This window comes from Pagrus pagrus (assembly GCF_965226575.1).
Source record: "Pagrus pagrus genome assembly, chromosome: 18".
Lineage (NCBI taxonomy): Eukaryota > Metazoa > Chordata > Actinopteri > Spariformes > Sparidae > Pagrus > Pagrus pagrus.
The window spans coordinates 21,197,346-21,219,937 of record NC_140202.1 but is presented as its reverse complement, the minus strand read 5'-3'; the positions used below and the strand labels follow the sequence as shown (position 1 = coordinate 21,219,937).

General features: G+C 42.2%; 2 protein-coding genes across 2 annotated transcripts; one reads left to right on the top strand and one right to left on the bottom strand.

Moving 5' to 3' along the window:
- Positions 1–365: 365 nt before the first annotated feature.
- LOC311274515 (glycogenin-1-like) lies at positions 366–10,151 on the bottom strand (the record flags this gene model as incomplete). The annotated part of the gene is made up of 7 exons (XM_084382245.1): positions 366–2,732; positions 4,269–4,506; positions 5,167–5,293; positions 6,323–6,485; positions 6,702–6,876; positions 6,973–7,108; positions 10,010–10,151. 7 exons carry the CDS (start codon positions 10,149–10,151, stop codon positions 2,565–2,567), a joined length of 1,149 nt encoding a protein of 382 aa, XP_084238371.1. The 3' UTR covers positions 366–2,564.
- Positions 10,152–11,637: 1,486 nt separating this feature from the next.
- On the top strand, positions 11,638–21,913 carry LOC311273715 (plastin-1-like). Its single transcript, XM_084380924.1, has 18 exons — positions 11,638–11,821; positions 11,940–12,141; positions 13,779–13,977; positions 14,985–15,076; positions 16,837–16,997; positions 17,086–17,215; positions 17,391–17,523; positions 17,920–18,001; positions 18,685–18,850; positions 19,184–19,326; positions 19,410–19,505; positions 19,619–19,814; positions 20,102–20,180; positions 20,523–20,637; positions 20,730–20,863; positions 20,946–21,069; positions 21,168–21,301; positions 21,387–21,913. The coding sequence occupies exons 4-18, from the start codon at positions 15,007–15,009 to the stop codon at positions 21,523–21,525; spliced, it is 1,902 nt and encodes a 633-aa protein (XP_084237050.1). The 5' UTR covers positions 11,638–11,821; positions 11,940–12,141; positions 13,779–13,977; positions 14,985–15,006; the 3' UTR covers positions 21,526–21,913.
- The last annotated feature ends 679 nt before the right edge of the window (positions 21,914–22,592 follow it).

Here is a 22,592-nt window from a genome sequence, read left to right as displayed (position 1 = left end):
TGTACTGTCATTTGTTTAGTTAAGTCTCTTCCCCTCCTGCTCTGGCCGACAGTCTACATTACAGTACATAAACACCTGACAATGGAGGTCACCTCGCTGGATCGCTGTTGCCGTCAGGTTGATAAACACGAGTGAAGATAAATCAACAATAAAAGTAAAAAGGTAATCTCTGAGCTCTCCTCCTGTCGGTTAACAGTGTTGGATTTTGGCAGAATCAGATACAACTGTGTGGTTTCTTCCTCCAGAAAGTCTGGCTTATATCAATTATAATAATTTAAATGAAGCACCAAAAAAATACATTTTAAAAAAGTCACCTTGGGTTCAAACAATGGGAGTGTAAATAAAATTCAACTCATGACAGAAGGGATGGATAAAAGGTGATTTTCCACCTGCTCTTTATTAGCGCTTCAACAGGGATGAACAGTTAACAGCTGGGGAACAGGGCGGACCTGAATTAACCGATGTCACTACAATTATAGTCCACTTCCACACTCATGCATATTCGGGATTTAGCAGGCTGACAAGATTAGAAAATCTCAACCTTGCCGGCCTCTTGTCGGAGTGTGTTTAATGGAGTGAGGAGAGCTATAGTTACTTCGCTGCTAGGAGCTAAAGATTACAGTTGAGTTTAAGGGCACACAGCTGGAGTGAAGCAGAGGAGGTATTAGTAACAAGGAAAAGGAGGACTGAGCAAATTTAGTTGTGCTACTAGCAGCAGTTACAGTAAGTGAGGTTGTTGTAAACAGTGAACGGCAATAAGGCAGCTGGTAACACTACAGACAGGAAGTGATGAAACTGACCATGGCACAAAGATATACTGATGTGGGTCTGGCAGAGACGCAACATGCGGGGCACGCGTACAGATAAAATGTCTTGGAACAAACACAATTACATAAAAAACTGACTATCAACATCGCTTCAGGATGTGGTTGGACTTTTCGGACCCATGTATGAACTCTGTGCCATGCAAATACAACACAACAAAATACCAGACGCCACGAAGCTGAAGTCACAGGGAGCTGGTGAGTGTCGGAGGCACAGATAGGGGATGTTTATCTATGTACTCAGGTGAGGTGAACACTGTCTGATTAAAGCAGCGAGAGCGTGGGACTGTAAGCTGGAAGTGAGCCAGTTACTGCATATCTGCTCGAAAGTGGCTTATTGCAGGACACAACTTTTAAATCTATCGATTTCCCTTTGCCCACGGGCCTTTTCCTCAGTTTGTGTTGCCGTCGAAAGTTTCCACGGGTTAGGAAGACCAAATCCATCTCCATCGGATGCGAAAGAACACTTAAAAGGCATAATATGTAACATTTCCACATTAAAATGACTAGATATAGTGAATGAAACAACAATATTTGATTGAGTTGTGTACTTAACATTTTCCCAAATGATTCCAACAATGTCCAAAATTGTTTTCAAGGTGACGACGTGTTTCATTCGGTCGCGTGTCGCCCTCTGTAGTTTCTCTGTCTTCAAGGGAAACACTGTTAACACTAGACGATACGTCGGACAGTGAGGAAGGACGACGGCTAACTATCTAGCTACGATCCCATGAAGCTTCGCCCCGTCGTCAAACTACAACTTTTGTTATTGTTTTGACTGTGAGACCCCCAAAGCGGCAGAAATTACATACTGTGCGTTTAAGGAATAGTCTGACATTTTGGAAAGTAACATTTCGCTTTCTTCCAGTGAGTCAGATGAAAAGATCGTACCCTCATGTCTGCATGGTGAAGCTACAGCCTGGCACAAAGACGAGACGGGTAGAACAGCTCAGCTGGCCTGGCTCTTTCCGAATTAGGGCTGTCACGATCATATCATGATTTTATGTGGCAGTAGCAGCCGCAAGCTAGCTAGTGAACTGCTGTTGGATAATTTTCTGAACATTTTGGGGAGAATACTACGACTTCACAGTGAACTTGACCTTTGAACTTTTGGATAAAAAATGTCATCACTTCATCATTTTGTCCTATTAGACATTTGTGTAAAATTTTGCCATAATATTTCATATGAATCGTGAGGTCACAGAGACCTTTGACCACCTAATTTTACTCAGCTCTTCCTTGAGTCCAAGTAGACATTTGTGCCAAATCTGAAGAAATTACCTCAAGGCGTTCTTATAAAGCTCGCTCATAGGAATCGGACGGATGTATAGATGGACGGACAATTCAAAAACATAATGCCTCCAGGCGCCGGCCACTGCTATCACCGACGCAGAGGCATATAACAGTATTTGTCACAAATGTCTACTGTCTCTCCAGAATAATACGTTATAAATACGCTATAAATATGAATGAATGGTATCAATCTTCTCTTCCGAACTCTCAGCAAGAAAGCAAATGACTATTTTCCCAAAACGTTGAAGAAAAATGAATGATTAGAGTGTGTGGGAACAGTGTTAAACTCTCTGTCATTCACATACACACTGACAGGATGCAGAGAGTGAGGCTGAACGCTGCACGGAGGCTAATCGAGCCCCCTGTGATTGGCCGAGCAGTGGTTAAATCCCCACCCACACGCAGCTTCCGCCGGTGCTCTCTCTGTCCATCACGCTCCCTCGCCCGCTACTTTAAGAAGGAGTCAAGCTTTCGCTCGATGTTGGCGAAGGAGTCGTCGCCCAAGTAGTCGATCTGGCCCGCTTCCCAGCGCTGCTTCCTCTCCTCTGATGAAAACTTCTGGGGGGGCGGGGCAAAATACGTCGGCTGCTCCCTCACATCCTCATCAAGCTTCCTCTGTGTGAGAGGGAGAGAATGAATGAATCATTACACGGGACAACAGGAATACTTTATAAGGACCGGTTTCTCCGAGTTCAGCCTTGCTCGGCTGAACACAGTTTTACCCTTAAGACACAATCAGCCCAAGCAGGTGTTTCGTCAGAGGAGTCAAAGTACAACTGAGAGACTTTGCAACACACTTGCGGCAGATAAGAGTTTGTAACATGAAGAAAAAGAAAGGTTTGGCTTCCTATAGTAGGTGTACACTCAATAAGTCACTCATCTCTGCGAGAGATACAGATTTTTAGACAAGAAAACACTCTTTTTGAGTAAATATCTGTTTCTGACGTGTTTTTCTTTCCACAAAAAGTGCAAATACCTTGTTAAAAACAATTCTGCTGGAGAGAATCAATGAGTTTAACCGGACGTAAGATGTCTCATACTGCTCCGACAAGTCAGTTCTCATAACATGCACACCGGAGACTTTAAGTTTCCACATCACACTCATTTAAGTTGCACAATCTCACTACCGTGATGTCACAAAATCATGTAACTGCACATACTGTACGTCTTCAACCCAGATTTCGGGTGAGCAAAGTCAATCTTTCCTGCCTTTAGCAGATGTGAACGACAGTCATCAAGCTGTCGGTACAAAGATCATTTTGCACAGTGACGATCAAACACTCAAGTAACAAGCAGCTCAATACGGTTGGAATTTTTGAGTGGTGGGGGATCAATGTGAGTTGAGTGACGTTGACCTTTGACTTCAGGTTGCTTGATAATGATGTCTTTAAAGCAAATGTAAAACTAACTGACTTCTGGGAAGTTATATTAATTGATTTGTGCCATTATCCAATAATTGTCAGTCTTGCTGTTGAACAAAAGTCATCTGACCCTTTAAGCGATGAAAAAAGTCTTCAAGATTTGCTTGAAACTTACGCCTGAGCGAGTGCAAGACTTGAAAGCTTTCTCCGCTGAGCCCGGGGTGTTTGCCTGTATAAACTTGTCAGAGTGACACAAAATGGCACAACTTGAGGCAATTGGGCAAAGCTTCAGGTTTTGGCAGACTTTTTTGATTATTTCACCGCTGTGCTGTCGCAACAGACCACTTGGAAACTTCCTGCTACTTAGTGAAGTGTTTGTTTGAGGTCCGGCCTCCCCCCCTCATGCTTCACTGACAACGGAGAGCTGCTCATGCAGTCAGGACACGACTGAGAGGACTGGAATAACCAGCAGCAACCCTGACAACTTCTGGCAACGGACTGGTGCTGAGGAATGTGGAACCAATTGACTTTTTCTTGTTACTGTGACAACTTAAAAAACTAGCCACCTTTTTTATCTGGAGCTTAAAAAAAAAAAGCTTTGTTTCACCACTTGGTAATTGCACTCGATGATGGATTTACATATTTTAAATACACCTCACAGAAAGGAGAGATAAACATTGTAATCAGTGGTTTGGACACAGCTGGGGCATGATGGTTTTGCAACACACCAAACGTACAGTCACAGCCATACCCATTTATGTCTCAACACATGCACGACGCGCTGACTTACATCCTCGTGCGCCTCCACGCAGCCGCTGCTGAAGGGAGTGTCCCCGTAGGCCTGCTGCAGCAGGGGCAGCACGGATTTGGCGTACAGCTGCCACCACATGAGCAGGTAGTCGGGGTGCAGCTGGCACTGGTCAGGGGACAGCGAATGACCTCTGACCTCGCCGCTCTGAGCGTCGTAGGAGTGGCTCCACGGCTTCACCTTGCCCAGGAAGTGCACGACTTTGGCGTCACGGCCGTACCTGTGGAAAGGCGAAGAGAGCGTCAGGTGGGAGGAGAGAGTGAAAGAGGCTCAAACACGCAGACTCTTGACTCTTGTGGTCTTAAAAAATCATTTGTAAAGAAGCTTAACTCAATATTAACTCCTTTACGACTTACAGGAATCCTGACTAACTGGGGAACATGGCACAAATGCAATTTCCCCCTAATGACATTAAAATATAACTGGTAACTGTCACCACAAGGCTGAAATCCAGAGACCTTTTCACCAAATTTGCAGCACACAAGAAAAGAAAACCGTGCGCACACAAGTACCGGAAGTTTGGTGTCCATCATTAACACGATATCAATAAATATCGCGGTTATCTTCCTTACCGGTGAATTGCAACACCCCTGATCGACTAGTCCTTGCAGCTGTGCAACTTACAGTAGCTCTTCTTTTCTTGAGGCAGGATGTGTGTTGTTTCATTGGCCTCTTGTAATTCAACACCCAACCACAGAAATACACAACCTTTGAACTGACCTTGGATACATTTTATGCCTCCTCACACACAGACACCCTGAAGTCTCACAAGGAAAGCTACAGAATCGGGGCAATAATGCGGCTGCACAGGAAGAAACCCTGGATGCACTGATCGTGAATGTGTGTTTGCATGTGTGTGCGTGTGTGTGAGTGTACTGACTGTTTGAAAGCTGGCAGGTAGGAGTAAATGGCGATACTGCTGAGGTTGTAGATGAAGGGAAGGTGTTTGGAAATATCCGCCGTCGCCCAGGTGTTAAAGAAACTGTTGAGGACCCCCTGATCTCCACCTGCAGACACGGACACACGCACACGCATATTTTTAGACGTGACATAGTGAGAAGCAGCTGGGAGCTCTCGTTTGGCATTTAAATACAACAAACCCTCATTCAAGACGTTAACAGTCATGTGAAAACCATTCTGTGTTCTTGCTGCGAGCGACGAGAGGGGATTCAAAGACACAAAACAAGATAATGAATGAAATTAAACTGTTTTTGTGGACTTTCTAAAAGAGTTATAATTTTCCATTCTCATAACATTTTCCTCATCTGGCCTCTCTGCTCGGGCTCTGAAATCCAGACTGACACACTGCAGCACATACCTGACTGGTCAACGCCTCACACACACACACACACACACACACACACATACCGTACATTCCCACAGACCGTGTCCTTTCTCGCAAGTATAAATAGAAAAACCGAAACGTGTTGACAACGCTGGGAGAGGATGCTGCACACAGTGAATTACAGCATGTACAGATGTATGTGACACTGTTGACGCAGGCAAAGGTCAGGGGTGAGCTGGTGGTGTGAGGACGAGGTCGGACCAAGTCAGGGTTAAGACGAGGACACACTGAATGAGCCTGAGGAAGCATGCCAATGCTTGTCATAGAGTTGCTCGCATGGCTGCAGACTGAACAAGAGGAAACCAACTTTGCATTCCTACCTTTACTTCCTTTACTGGCTGTTTTGACGTTAAGGCTTATAGAGGGGTGTTTCTATCGGTGTGGCTGCCTTGATAGGTAACATGAAGCTTCAGTCCTCAGTCAGGATGGTTGTTGCTTGGCTATGAGAAGTGATTTACGAGCAAATTGCTCAAACTCCCTCCAGAAATCTCTGGTTGTGGTCACACGAGTTATCTGGTGTAGACAAGCTACGGTAAGAACCCATTATCAGTCAAGAGATTGACTGATAATGGTAAAGACTAGACATCAGGTACCAGCATCTGTCTCCCTGCGTTTTTTGGTGTCATTTCCTCTTCAGATCACTTTCTCGCTTTTAATGAGCCGTGGGAGATAAAAAAAAACACGGTCTCACCGTCAAAGCTGCCGTTTTCACTGCAGAACTCGAGCAGCTTCTCGTGCGTCTCGTTGGACGGTCTGAAGACGAACACACCCGAGTTGAAACAGTCTGGCCAACCTGGATCCGGCGCTGCAGATAGTTCCTCCCTCTCAAAGAGTTCATCTATATTTGACAGAACCTGAATACATTCAAACAAATGTTACTTACTCAGATATATCTAGTTTCATCTTTCCTGTTTCCGCAATAGTGATTCTTGACAAATGCAGAAGTCTAATGTAGAGAAAAAAATCAATTCAGGTGTTTCAACTTGTAGCTCAAATGTTATATCTAACTCTAGGTTGATTTTTCTTTGCCGAGGTGGATGTTTTCTGCTGTCTTCAGGTCTGTTTCTCACCAGTGTGTCTGCGTCCATGAACACACACTTGCTGTAGTGCGTGAGAGTCCAGCAGTGCAGTTTGGTGAATGTCACTCCCAGATCCGGACGCTTCATGAGGGACAGATGTGCCGAATCTCCCGAGTCCATAACGTCCACCACACGCACCTCGTCAAAAATGGAGCGTAGAGCATCTCTACAACACAGACAGTAGGATTTGCGATGTCAGTGGGTGTGTCGGATATCGTTGGACACTTTTGTCATCCAAAGCCTCACTGGCTCTGTGTGTTACCTGCACGGATCTGCAACATGAGGCCCCACCAGCGCGACCAGTTTCTTGGTTGTGTTGTGGTTTCGTAACGACTGGCCGAGAACCATCGCTCCCTTGGCGTAGCTGTCGTTTGTCGCCAGCGTCACAAAAGCCTCGTCTGTTTGGAGAAGCACACAAAACACACACTGTGATCAGCCACGTGACTGGAATGTTATCATATCAGTGTCACTCATGTGTCTTCTGTCTTTAACCCGTCAATTATCTGCCTATCAAAGTCTCTTATTAGCTTTAGCTTTTTAGTAAGACACACCCCTACAAGCCAGTCCGATGACCTAAACAGTGGATTTTATAGTGGATGTTACAATAATTTCATACAATAGAGCTGTTAACTGCTAAATTAAGCTGCTTGCAAGCATTATAACAAATAAATTACACAGTACACTCTTTACAGCCTCTTGCCCCTTTAAGGACAGTGGGGTACAGGCAAACTTTGTGTTGGTCAGATCTCTGTATCATCGCAGTAGGACGGGTCAAAACCAAGCATGATTATTCATTTTGCTCACCAGCACCAGGGTTATTGATGTGCTGACTGTCAGTCGGTTCATGTTAAAAACTGGGCCGAACTGCTTCCCCGACTCTCACTGACACTGCTTTTGTTGTCCAGCATATATCCTGTATGCTGAAGTGTTAAAGTAACGGATGACCTATTAATCAGGCTGGTGGTGAAGATAGACAAATTGGCACCAGACTTCATCTGCAGGCCCATTGTGTGAACTCCAGTGTCTGACGTGTCCCTCCATGAATACATTAGCGACAGCAGGGGGCACACTGTGTTGCTGCTACAGTGAAAAAGCAGGCCCGGAGCCAGCAGATAGTATTCATCAAGTCGAATGTGTGTCTAGCGAGGGGGTTTCTGGGAAACCTGATCGGAGAGGCGGTGTTGTGCGGTTGCTAAGTTCTCTTTCAAGGAACTATAGTGACTAACGCAAGAGTGTGAGGCGTGTCTCTAGTACAAGGCCGTACAGGAAGCATGTGTTGTTTTCCCACAGAGTAATCAGAAGCCACATACAGTACAACCTACACACCTGCACCTCCACTGGGTCTGACATGCCTCAAATTATGAAGAGATATTTATGAATAACAGATTCTGGTAAATCTGTTTAAAATATCAGTGAATGGTGATAATGGAGCAGGATTGTACAAGATAATGAAGTAATAATCTGATTAAATATTTATTTATTCATATTCTAATGTCAAATTTATGGTTGTATGCAGATAAAATGTAAAGAGATGCTTGTAAAGTGTTTATGAAGAACAAATAAACTATTTCCTGTATTCAATTTCATGTTAATATGATGCAAAAATGTAAAACTCTCTGCCATACAGTTTATTACACAGTAATTATTTATAGTCGTTTAAGGGACTACATTAATAATAATAGAAAATAGAGAGTGTGACACTATAAGCCTTATATAGTATTATAAAAGGCCACAGACTGTGGCGCACGTAGGCACTGAGAACATCCAGTCAAGGCAATGAAAGACCTCACATTAACCCAGGAAGTGAACAGCATGGTCTTTAAAAAATAAAAGCCCACATGAGCAATGGAAGAAAGTGAAGTTTTAAAGTTTTTCTTGAGCTCAGACTTGATTTCAGCACAGCAGTAAGTAAAATAGACTGAATATGAACATATTATTCTTAATCCAAGTCTTTTTGCATTCTTAACTTTCAGACAATCTTAGAACAAACGTCTTAAAGTCGGATCATCGGTGTCCAAACACGAATTTGGACCCTGGCAAAGTCACCAGGGTGACACCAAGGACTTCACTTGAGTCAAGTCAAAGAATCTTATTTTGAAAGTACCAGATAATCCATTTACACTAAACACAATACCAGCTACATTTTCTTTTATCTATATATAAGATTATTACACTTGGTAAGATCTTCAGTTTACGCAGTGTGTGCATGAAGAAATCAATGTTGGTAATTTCAACTGGCCCACTTTGTGACACCGGGACGTGCAGTGTCACAATCCACACTCTGACTTCACTGTGGCTGCACATCCGACTCAGACCTCAACATTAGCGCTAGATCCATATTTTAGTATTAAAGACCTATATGACCTAAAACTGACAGCAAAAATAACGTAAATTGTCCAAATATCCAATGATAGAATGTAACTAAGTACATTTACTTAAGTATCGACTGCTTTACAAGTTTACAAGTTGTGCTTTACTTGAGTATTTCCATTTTCTACTACTTTACATTTCTAATCCACTAAGTTTTGGAGGCAAATATTGTACTTTTCACTCACTACATTTATCTGACAAGAATCAAGCAGCTGGGGGTTGTTTTGTTTTGTTTTAATAATTACTCGAGTAAAAAAAAAAACACTGACTGATAATCAAAAAATCCTTAATTTCAGATCCAATAATCAGTTCACCCATAGCTTACTGTATATACAGTACATACATGTAAATATAGGTATTCTTTACTTTTATTATTACTTTTGATACTTAAGTACATTTAATATCAGATACTTAAAGACTTTTTCTAAAATACTCTCCATATGGGCGACTTACTATACTTTTACCTCAGTAATATTTTATACAATATCTTTACTTTTAGTCAAAATCCTATAAGCATTTTTGAAAGATCTTCATCAACAAATCTGTTAAGAGATTTAATTCTCCTATTTTCTACATTTTGAGTTTCTCCACCAGTTGCATAAAACACGCTTTAACTTTGAAAATTACAACCGGAAGTGCTCTTCCTGTCGCTCGCCAGCTTCACTCTGGTCCAAACCACTGCAGCAGCTCATCACATCCAAAACCAAAACCTCTGAAAACGCTCCCATCAGTAACTAACATTACAACCCCCGCCTCGTGTCCACACTGCAGCAGCACTGACTGCAGCAGCAGCTGTTTTTCTGCAGCCTGCACATAGAAATCGCGATGTTTCGGGAGGTGAGTGCAGTGCGCGCAGCCCCGGTCCGGTCCGGAGTGTGGCCGTGTTCCGGTGCCAGTGCGGCGGCCGTGAGTGTCGTCGGAGCCCTTACCTGACATGGTGCCGTGAGGAGAGCCCGACCGGGTCGCGGGGGTCGTGATGCGGCAGATGTAGGGTTTGCACTGCGAAGGGCAGAGCTTCAGCAGCTGGGAGCAGTCCAACACAGGAATTAAGCCCCACATTTTCCGGGTCATGTGACCACTGACAGCTGACACGCCCCCCAGCCTTCTCTCTCTCTGTCTCTCTCTCTCTATTTCCAGTTTATCTTGATCACTTTATCATGAGTGATGGGATAACAGAGGAGATTAGGCAACACTGGCAGGCTGTTCTGCAGAAATGATACTGAAACCATACAGGTGGAGGGAAGCGGTACCACAGTGTAATAATGCTCTGTTACAATTAAAAGCAATGTGTTTAATAGTCTATAAACTGCACATTAGCATCAAAATATACTTTAATATATATATAAATATAGATATACTGTAATTAATCATAAGTAAAAGTACTAGTCTATTCTTCAGAGCGTTCATGTTGCAGCTGCTGACAAACTGCTGGTTAGTTAAATCTATAAATAATCTTTTATTTGTTTATAATATTCTCCATTAATGACATAAATCTAACTTAATATTAAAAAAGGTAAGTAGTGGGGCCTTTAAGTAGATATATGTTGTATTCACAAGGCAACAGGCCTCAAAGTTTCCCCTTGTTAAAGAGTAAAGCTACCTATGAAATCTGAGATCAGTGAAAAACAGGAAGCCACAAAACTACTTTTACTCTTCACACTTTTGCTTTTTGTTTTATTTTACTTCCTGTGATATAATTATTCAAAACAAGTGTCCTGTTTGCTTCAGTTTAAGAAGTATGCAAACTATGTCGTCTGCGGCAGCCCAGCAGCAGGATGACCTTCGGTGCAGTTTACTTTTCTAAGAAAACAGGAAGATCCTCTTACTCCATCAGTCTGAGTCAGCGCTGCCCCTGTGTGGCCATGGCTTTGCATTACAGCCGAATGAAGCGTCAAACTTTGACATGCATTAATCTCACACACAGCTGTAACTACATCCAGTATGTATGAGAAAAGATAAAAAACAAAATGTGCAGTGAAGCGCTCTTCTTCTTCTGTTTTCTTAGACGGCTTTTCTTTGCTGACGCTCGGTGCAAACTCATCAGCAGTTTGAGATGAGTCACAGAGGAAAAGATGTAAGAAGCGATCCTTCCTTTCTGCTGCTGTCACAGCATTTAACACCCGTATCCATCCGTGCAATCATTAACTGGTGTAACAGTATGTGAATGACTAATTCTGCCTTTCTCTTCTTCTGAAGGTCTTTTGGTTTTTGCTCTTGTACGCACCTCTGACCAAATACATTTCCTCTTTCAGATAATAAAGGAACATTTGATTTTCACAGAAAAGGGGAATTTCATACACCAGTGAAGTGGGAACAACATTTGTCTATGCAAATAATACTTTTAAGGTCAAACTATGTCTATAAATCCAGACTGTATCGCCTCTTTAATAGTCAACACTCAGTTTTCCAAAACAGATGTGGCAAGACCCAAAGCACTCAAACAAATGACATAAATCCACCTTGTGTGCATTTTGTGTGTGTATGTCTGTGTGGTTTTTTTCCACCTCCCTGCGCATGTGCTCCAGGATGCCAGTGAATAATGCAGGAGGCTTATGAGAAAGTCTTTGGCCGACCGTTACAACTTTTACACCAGCAACAGCTGATCCTGGCTCAGGGTCCGCAACCTGCTGCATCAACGGCTGGAGGTGGAGCGCTTACCTGAGAGCGGCGATGAGGAGGAGAGGGTAACCGGAGAGCACCTCAGAGTCACAGAGTGAAACTGGGCTGATCAGGTGTCTCAGGTGAGGAGGAAAGACATGATGGAGGCGTGCGGGCTCAGAATTTAGTCCTGTGTTACTTTGTTGTGAGTCTTGTGTCTTGATTTTAGGCTTGATTATGGGACCGTTTGTGTCTTTTTAGAGGTGAAGGGAGAGGCTGACAGGGGAGACGTGAAGAAAAGGAAAAGGTTAGGAGAGAGGGAAAGTGAGAAAGAGGGGCTTGGGAAGGAGAATACGGAAGAAAAGGCCCCAAAACCGATTCTGAGTCGGCAAAAAGCTGATTTACTACTTTGGATTGGCCCCGCTCCGGACTGTAAGCCCCTTCAGCCTGCCTGCAACTGAATGTAAGCTCCTTACTTCTCTTGTTTCTTTACATTATACTTTACCATTCTCAAAATTCTCAACTTTTTTGCACAATGTCAAGTCGGCAAACTCAGCTCAACAGGCAAAAGTTGCCTGGAGGTTCGAGGGTCAAATGACACAGATCCAGGACTAAAAAAGGCACAAAGACAAGAAAACGAAATAATCAGCAACGGTTTTAAACTTTTCTGTGTGTTGGAATAAAGAGTGAACGCTGGGGTAAGTGTCACTGTCGCTGTGAAGTGGGGTAGTTTAATCTAAGTGATGCAGTTGGCTCAGTGCCTCAGGTTACAAGGCATTGTGTGACAGTGAGGCAAGCGATGCAGACAAACACAGGCCTCATGTTTTAAACATGTCCGACAGAAATAAAAAATGTGCGCCACACTAGGAACACTAACTTCATACTAAATACTATTTTCCCACAAAATGCAACAAGAGGACAGACACAATGTAGTTAGTGTTGTTTATTTATTCATTTATAAAATCAACAAAATTGACTGCTTGAAATCTGTCAGTGCCCTGAGCTGCGTCTTACAGGCAGCACTTAGCTTACTCTATTTTTCCCACATTGTATTTTAAAATGCTGTTTATCAATGAGTCATTCTTTATGAGAATATTAATCTTTATAAATAACTTTTTTGACCATTTGGACCGATTTATTCACTATATTTGTTGTTTTTTCAAAGTAATGTCATGGTGATGAATGACTGATGTCATAGTACAGTGATGTCAGAATGATGTTTTAGTAGAATGATGTCATAGTGATGTCATAATGATGTCAGAGTGATGCCAGCAGGCCCTCTGGCAACCTGCCAACACTCCTATCTGCTTTTATGTCTCCATTATGGACCAATTAATTAATTGCCTCATGTTTTGTTCTGTGTTGTTGGTAGTGGCTACTGATCCACACCGCTTGGAAACAGTGAGGAAAAGTTGTCCGTCTTTAATATAAAGGAAACAGCTAGCCAGTCAGTCACATGGTAACAAAGTCTGTCGACCCGCACCACAAAAGCTCACTTACCAACACGTTACATCTGGTTTGCATCATCCATGCAAAAAAACACAGTACAGAAAAGAAAGTTTTGTGGATTTTCCAGAGGAAACTTCAGGAAGTCGCTGCACCTGGATAGCTGTTTCCACCTATTTCTAGTCTTCATGCCAAGTTAACCATCTTCTCATATTCATGTTCAGACATGTTGTGAGAGTCCGTCTTTCGATCTAAATCTTGGCAGGGCAAATAGCCCTTTAAATTGTATATGGATAAGTCTTGGGCAATGTTTAAGGCTTAAGATAAAATCAATCTGATAAAAGAGCAAATTTGTTTACAGCTTCAGAGATATGACGGCCTGAGACATGATAGCAGCACACTGACAAGTTGGTGGCATGCCAGGTGGTAAATTTGCCACACAAGCAGTATATTAAAATTGATCTAGTTCTTTACTTTTTATTTTGATCTTTTAGGGTTGAAATGTATAGATGCACTGTAAGTCAGATGTTAACTTTAACTGCAGATCAGCTGGCCAGCAGAGACAAACGGATGAAAACGTCTCTCTCTATAGACAACAACATGATGACACAGCTGAGGTGTTAAATGTTAACTGTCTGACGACGCCTGTCCCAGGGTCCAGGCAGGCCAAAGGTCCTCTCTGCGCCTCTCCTGAGTGACTCCTCCTAGGAGAGATAACCAGCTCTCCAGACTCTCTGGGATCCAGCTTCCGCTCTGTCCCTGGAGCTGTGGAAGACTCGACTCCTGTAGCCAGCCCGGAGGGATCTGCACCGACAGGCTTACAACTCAAGGAAACACACAGATTCTTATGAAGGTATCGGCTCTGTCTCCGTCTCATGTTGTCTTTTCCTTTGTCGTCTCCTCGGGAAACAACTTTATTGCGAAATGCTAAGACCTCAGGGGTTTTATGGGAGACCTCAGGTGTGTGAATGTGTCCGAATGTGTGTGAATAATCGGTGCAGAGTGAAGAAATGTCAGTGCTCTAAAGACAATGAGACAAATCCCAGTCTATAACCTGACACTTTGTGATGTTTCTTCTTCCTTTATGCCATCTCTCAGCTTGTGTTAGTTATGTTTCTGAGGTTGAATGGTTTTAAATCTCTACATCAAGTGTTTGCAGTATTATAAAAATGAAGTCCTCAGATACTCTATTCAGTTAAAGAACCATTACAACAATGTAAAAATCTGTGCCAGTAAAAGTCCTGCACTTAAAATCTTGCTTGGGTAAAAATATAGAAGTATTAGTTGTAAATGTACTTAAAAGATCACAAGTAAAAACATGCATTGTGCAATAAAATCTCCCATGTGACTTATAATATATTTTATAAAGCAATTTAGACAGTAAATACTGATGAATCAATGTATGAGCATCATTTTGCGATTATAGCTGCAGGAGTTGGTCCCAACCTCAGGATCAGGGACCCTCCAAAGGGTCAGCAGATAAATCTAAAGGGTTGTGAGATCATTAATGGGAGAATAGAAGCAAAAACGTTCTGACACTCATTCATTTCACTCGTTCATTTTTTGAACTTTGGGCTTGGACTGATATTTGCTTTTTTGGAAAAAATATGAAAAGTAACTAGTTACAACAGCTGTCGGATAAATTTAGCAGAGCAAAAAGTAAAATATTCACCTCAGAAGTGGAGTGAAAAAGAAATATAAAGTAGCATAAAATAGAAAGTAAAGGTAAGTAAGGTGCAGTACTTGAGTGGATGTACTCAGTAACTTTCCACATGTTGCTTAATCTTGCAAAATCACCTTCTTCCTTGTGTTCAGTACAATCCAAAACGTGTGTGTTTATCATCTGTGTGCATGTTTCAGGTGTACCAAGGCAGAAGGCACAATGGAGAATCACATCACACAGATTTCCCGAGACAACCTGGACGATCTCAGAGAGGCCTTTAATAAAATTGGTCAGTTTCACACACACACACACACACACACACACACGCCCTGCAAAATGTATCGACAGGGAATTGTGACCCAAGTAAGAGTTTTACAGCCGACCATAAAGTATGAGTCTTATGTAAGAGATTTTTATGGCTCGGGTTGTTGAGTGTATGTACTTTCTGTGTGAGGTATTTTTGAAGGTAATAACGAGACGTTGCCAGATTTTTGTCGGTGTAATTACAGAAAGATGCTGATGATAGTGTGCAATAAAGGTACAACCTTTGTGTCACAGTATGATATGCAAAAGATAAACAGGTGGGTGAGATTTTGTTCAGTTTCAGCTGTAGCACTCCAGTGAACGTCATTTCATACAAAACATCTGACACGTAGCAAAATTAAAAGTAGGAAGGCTTCTTTAAGACTATGTAGCTTTGTACTAATTGTAGGTAAAACCACACAAAATGACAATTTCTACATATTGTTGCTTTAATATCTGGAGGGTGAGTATAATTATCATCTCGTGAGCATTAAACTTTAGGTTTATTTGTGTGATGATGGTGTAAGCAGAAAGATTGAGATTGTGTGAGACATGTGAGATTTATACAGATCTATCATATACAGTATAGTGTTGGATGAGATGTTAAGAATGAGCTAGAGAAATAATACTACAGCACAAGGGGATGTCATTAGTTTTGCAATTATTTACTCATAAGTAGAGCTGCCCTATATGGCCTTAATTATATATAATATTAAGGCTATAATAACCCGATACACGATGTATATATATTGATGTTAATAAAATCTCCTCAAAAGCACTTCATAGATACTCGGACTGTGAGGGAAAATCAAACATCACAATATTTTTGACCAAATACCTCAAAAATGATTGTGCATTATTATTGGAGGGTTGACTATCGGTACTTTAACAAAACATTAGCACAATGAGATTTTTGATAAATATCAGCAATGTGGATATAATGACTAAGTGGGTAAAGACAAGTATTGGAACAAGTAGAACAGTTTAAGTTTAGAAAACGACATTGCTTTACTGTGACGCAGCCTTTAAAACAGGAAAAATGAAACACATAACATATTACCATACACTGATGTCCAAAATCTTAGACAATATGTGGTCTCATGTCATTAAAATGATATAATATCGATATATTGCCCAGCTCTACTGATAAGAATGGGATTATTTGAATATTTGACCTGATTGGGTCATCAGAGGAAAAGTTAGGGGATTAACAAAGTCATTAGAAAATCATCCTCTGGGGATCATGAATGTCCGGATACTTTGACCTCTGCAGGCTTGTAAATGAAAAAATCCAGGAAGGCAGAAAAAACTTGGTTAGTTCAAAAATGTGACATTCGTCCACAGGCAAAATCACAATTCATCACATGGAGAACAATGTGTTCAGGTTTAAATGGAGCAGTAACTATTTATAAAGCAATAACTGTTCATAAACTCAACACAACTAATTAAACTCAAATATTATTCTTGGTTCTCCCTGTAATAAGCACCGAAGTATATAGTTGGGAAATCATTAGGAAATTACAGACCTCTTACTAAAGCATTACCAGGTTTTTGTTTGTGCTAGCGTTTATCGTCTGTGTGCACCCATAAATATTGAGCCCACCAGTTTTAGATTGATATTTGTCAAGCAAATTGACTCACTGGATCTGTGTGTGTGTGTGTGTGTGTGTGTGTGTGTGTGTGTGTGTGTGTGTGTGTGTGTGTGTGTGTGTGTGTGTGTGTGTGCGTGCTTCTCTGTGTGTTCAGACATTGATAAAAGCGGCTTTGTGAGCGACTTTGAGCTGCAGGAGCTGTTCAGAGAGGCGAGCTACTCCCTGCCGGGGTACAAGGTGCGAGAGATCATCGAGACCTTCATCGCCGGGGACACCAACAAGGACGAGAAGATCAGCTTCGAGGAGTTTGTGTCTGTGAGTTCTGATACAAAGATTGCGTGAGCAAATGTATGATCTCGCTCGTCTGACCGCACGTGGAGTGACACAGCCTGTCCATGTTCAGATCTATCAGGAGCTGAAGAGTAAGGAGCTGAGCGAGTCGTTTAGGAAAACCATCTCGAGGAGAGATGGGATCCGCTCCTTCGGAGGAATGTCAAGGATCTCCAGCGAGGGGACGCAGCACTCCTACTCTGGTGAGGGAGAGTATGCATTGTGTGTGTTGGTGTGTGTCCCCCTATTTAGCATTCCTAAGTTGTAATCATTTAAAATATGTTTCACAACAAACTACAATGTAGTTGTAAGCTGATTTAAGTGCTTAGCATGTGTGTGTGTGTGTGTGTGTGTGTGTGTGTGTGTGTGTGTGTGTAGATGAGGAGAAGGTGGCATTTGTCAACTGGATCAACAAAGCCTTGGCAAAGGATGAAGACTGCCAACATCTGCTGCCCATGAACCCTGACGATGAAAGCCTCTTTAACTCTGTCCGTGACGGCATAGTGTTATGGTAAAACACACACACAGCGTGTTACACTTTTGTCTATCAAAGTGATTTATGACAGCCCACCTTCATGTCACTGTTACTTCAAGTACCCTTTCTTTTCTGTTTTATAGATCCCTGTAATTCTTGCCTAAACTATGGTACCTGCAAATGTTAAATAGTTTGTTTTATCTTGGAATGACAATGACAGTAAACTTTATTCTTTCTGTGACATCAAAGGTTAAAGCACGAGTGGTGTGATCGTATTTTATTGCAGTTGTTATTGTAGTTCGCGCATCCTCCTTATTCACTTTCATTCCTTCGCTTCCACGTGACGGACAGAGTACACAGAGATAACACACATCTGAAACGACATTAGGCAATTTGCTGAGACTCACATCACGCTCCGTGTTCTCTTTTCAGCAAAATGATCAACCTGTCTCAGCCCGACACGATTGACGAAAGAGTCATCAACACCAAGAAACTGACCCACTTCAAAATGACAGTGAGTCATTGCTTCATTTATGTTTAGTAAATCCATAACGCCTGCACGCTGCAAACACAGAAGATCCAGAAGCACCAGATCGATCATCAACTAAAGGAATAGTTTTTAGCTTTGGACCGAGCCAGGCTAGCTGTGTCCCCATGCTCCCAGTCTTTATGCTAAGCTAAGCTAACCGGCCGCTGGCTGCAGCTTGAAGATTGATTTAGCCAATAAACTGCAGATTTTATGTTTCTTTAATAGCAGTTAACCACATAATTCCTGTAGCGAACATGTAATAAGTTCTATTACTGTATGTATGGATATCAGCTAAGACAGTAACAATTATAAGTGTGGATCTGTGAGACAGAATATGTGGACTGTGCAGAAACAGCTTGTTATTTATTAACTTTGTACTGCCCACTTCCTTCTTTTTTCTGTTTTATATCGCTTGTGATGCTCTTGCTGCCTCCTCTGAAGAGAAGTAAAGAAAAGAAAATCACAGTCTGAACATACTGGCTCTTTTAATTCTCGCTGGATCATATTTATCCATAAAAGCCATCCCTTTCCTAAAAGGAGCAAGAATATAGTGCTGCGTTTTATTTCTAATAAGTTAGTTATTATTGGATTCAGGCCACGAGCCTGTTTTTGCTCAGCTGTTGAATTGCTGAACCAAAAACGAACCCACGATTCATTTGCATTCGTAGGAGAATCTGGTCCTGGCTCTGAACTCAGCCTCAGCGATCGGCTGCATGGTGGTGAGCATCGACGCCCATGATCTGATAGCTGGGAAACCCCATCTGGTCCTGGGACTGTTCTGGCAGATTATCAAGGTCGGCCTCTTTGCTGATATAGAGCTCAGCAAGCACGAAGGTCAGTGCACACACACACACACACACACGCACACACACTGAGATTGTAGGACGAGTCAGCCACGATCCCAAAGCATCAGTACGTGACTTCCTCCTTTGCAGTTGTAATAATAAGCATGGCCACTAGAGGTCACCGCCTAAAAAAGAAATGCAAATATGGGTCGTAATAAGCTTTCACAGTCAACCTACAGCTCGTTTTTCATGATGAGGATGTGCTGTATAATTCAAGCCTTCATGTCAAGTTGGCACATTGATATATTAATAGAAAAATCACTACACAAGCAAACATGATCATTTGCATTTTGTATGAGAACATTTTCACGTGTGTTTGTAGGTCTGATCGGCCTCCTGTCAGATGGGGAGCAGCTGGAGCGCCTGCTGTCTCTCTCCCGTGAGGATATTCTGCTCCGCTGGGTCAACTATCACCTACAAAACGCAGGAACAAACACCATCAGCAACTTCAGCGAGGATATTAAGGTACACTTCAGAACACACACACACACACACAAAATTACACAAACACATGGGTTTTAACCCCTTCTTGTACTGTACCACTGTAGGACTCGCGAGCCTACTTCTACCTGTTGGACCAGATTGCTCAACATCAAGAGAGCGACTTCAAAATGAAAATCAAAATTGACATGAGCGGGCTCAACGTGAGTCAGTTTGTCTTTTTTAAAGGGTTACTTTGAGCGACTGATGCTGGCAGGATTACATGATGTACATAATGTCTGTAACGTCCCTGTCCATGTTTCATGTGTACGTGAAGGAGCATCATTTGGACCATAGGGCTGAGCTGATGCTGCGACAGGCGGCCCGGCTGGACTGCAGACAGTTTGTTTCTCCTCAAGACGTCACATCTGGAAACAGCAAGCTCAACTTGGCCTTCGTAGCCAACCTGTTCAACATGCATCCTTCTCTGCAGAATGCTCAGATCAACGGCCTGGAGGGTGCACATTTCGAGGGTGAGACGCACATACAACTCACTGAGCAACTAGATCTTCTACGGGAGTGACAAACACACAGACACACACATACCAGAAAGTGAATCATAATGTGAATGTGATGCAATTCTCAACACACATTGAGTCTTAGCCCAGTAAAAAGCCCAAGGCAATAAATGTTTAAAGGTGTGACAAGTTATGGCAGCCATAAATCCGTATTTACCGTGAGCTATAGCCGAAACCTAAAACATTCTGATCAGCTGACAGCAACTGTATGGCTCCTTTATCATGTCCTCATGTCTCACCAGCTGAGACCAGAGAAGAGAAAACGTTTAGAAACTGGATGAACTCCCTGGGCGTCGCTCCATATGTGAACCACCTGTACAGGTAGGTCATCAGTTACATGCCAATGTGGTAAACCTTATCAAGGAAGCAGGGTTGGATCCTTAACATTCCTACAATTATTGAGTTATAACCAAGGGCCATGCCGAGCAAACGCACAGTATGTTCTACAGTACACATGCTCTCATGAGTATATTCATGGTTTTATCTGATCTTTATTGCACCGTTTGATCATGTTTTTGAAAAATCTATTTTTTATTCTAATGGGTTTCTTTGAACGTGCGCCTGTTACTAAAAATGAAACTGTTGCAGCAGTGATACTTGGATCTAACTCTGTAGAGCTCCTGAGAGATGTCCACAGTACCTCACGTTCTCTGTCCTCTACAGTGACCTGTGTAACGGTTTGGTGATCCTGCAGCTTTTTGAGAAGATAAATGTGCCTGTGAACTGGAAGAAAGTCAACAACCCGCCTTACCCTATCCTGGGGGGCAACATGAAGAAGGTGTGCGTGCTATGCATACATATTAAAGAAACAGAAAGCTTGCGATGGGAAAGTAAAAGGGCCATAACGTTGTTTTTCTTCGTGTGTCTTAGCTGGAGAACTGTAACTACGCTGTGGACCTGGGCAGGCACCTCGCTCAGTTCTCTCTGGTCGGCATCGGAGGAGATAACCTGAACCAGGGGAGTAAGATGCACACTTTGGCGCTCGTCTGGCAGCTGATGAGGAGGTACGGGAACAGTCTGAGGCTTCGGGACATGTCACCTGCTGTTAAGTGGTTTCAGTCGTTTATTTTGCTTGTCATCCCTCAGGTACACAGTGCGGGTTTTGTCAGATCTGGGTGATGGAGAAAAGATTGGAGATCTGATCATCCTCAACTGGGTCAACACCACCTTGAGCCAGAAACGCAAGGACACACAGATCAAAAGCTTCAAGGTGTGTGTGTGTGTGTGTGTGTGTGTGAGAGTGCTTGTTGTATTTGAGTAAACACAAGGCTGCATTTGCATTTGACGCCGCCTCTCTGTTTCCCGCAGGACCAACTGATCAGCACCAGTCTGCCAGTAATCGATCTGATCGACGTCATTGCTCCCGGTACCGTCAAGTGGGACATGGTGAAGAGAGTAGAGAGAAGAGTGATGACGGCGGACGACAAACTCAACAATGCCAAGTAAAATAATTGTTTCTCCTCCTTCAACATCTTTCTGACGAGGTCTTCATCTCCTAACTCCTCCCTCTTCCTGTTCCTCTCCTAGGTACGCAATCTCATTGGCTCGTAAGATCGGAGCTCGTGTCTACGCGCTGCCGGACGATTTGGTGGAGGTGAATCCCAAGATGGTGCTGACGCTGTTCGCCTGCCTCATGGGCCACGGTTTGAAAAAGGCCAACCACTGAAACCGACACGAACAAACCAAATGGAAACCAACCACCGACATTTATCCCACTCCTATACGCTTTTCATCTTTTTCTCATCATTGTAATTTTCCTTGTTTTGACCTTTATTTAACTTTTGCATGATCACCAGAGAGAGCAGGACAACCTCTCACTCTCTGTTAAACAATAAGCCTGCCTAAAGTTCAAAATAATCTCTCATGGGCAAAGCCATCGCATTTGTTTATCCGCGATTGTATTTAATAGGAAATTACGTCCATTTACTTCTTCTGTTATATGACAAGAGAACAAGATATGTCAGAAGGAAAAGCAGAATCACACATCCGTGCTTTATTTCTGTAAATGTTGTGCATTGAATATTGCTATTTAATTATTAAAGAGAATCTCTTAATTTTTCTTGTGTGTTGTCTCCGGATACAAAGTATTTCAGAACTCTCAGAAGTTAAACCAGGTAGATCACAACATCTGTTAGTCCATAAATACATAAAATATAACTGAAGCCATGTGTTATTTGTGTAATGATTAATCAATATAAATCAGACACGGTGTCCCTGAAAGCTCCACGGAGAAAACAACCTTGAAATGAGAGGCAATTAATTGATTCCCCTATTATATAATAGTGGTTGCAAGAGAATAAGGCCACAATTTCCAACTCAAGTACTACAAACTCTTTCTTTTACCATTAGTTTAATTTTGCATATGCATCAGAAAATCAGAATCTAATGGAACTTTTGCCTGGTTTGATAAACAATATACTCACATGTTGAGTTAAAGATACTGAGCTACATTTCAAGGAAGAATTGAATGTGACCCTGTGAAGTGAGCTTATTCTCTTTTATTCTACAACATACCGTGAAGTGATTTTAAAAATACGCAACTTAAGGAAATGTAAAAGTCAACTTTCATTAGTATTAGTAATTTTTGTGTACATTTGCATTAAGGAAACAAACATTTTTGTTGCTGGGGGCTTAAAAGAATACTGTATGTGATACTGGGCTGTATAAAAACAATTGTTTTGACAAAAAAGTAGTATATATAAAAGGCACATTTTCATTCATTTCAAAAGTACT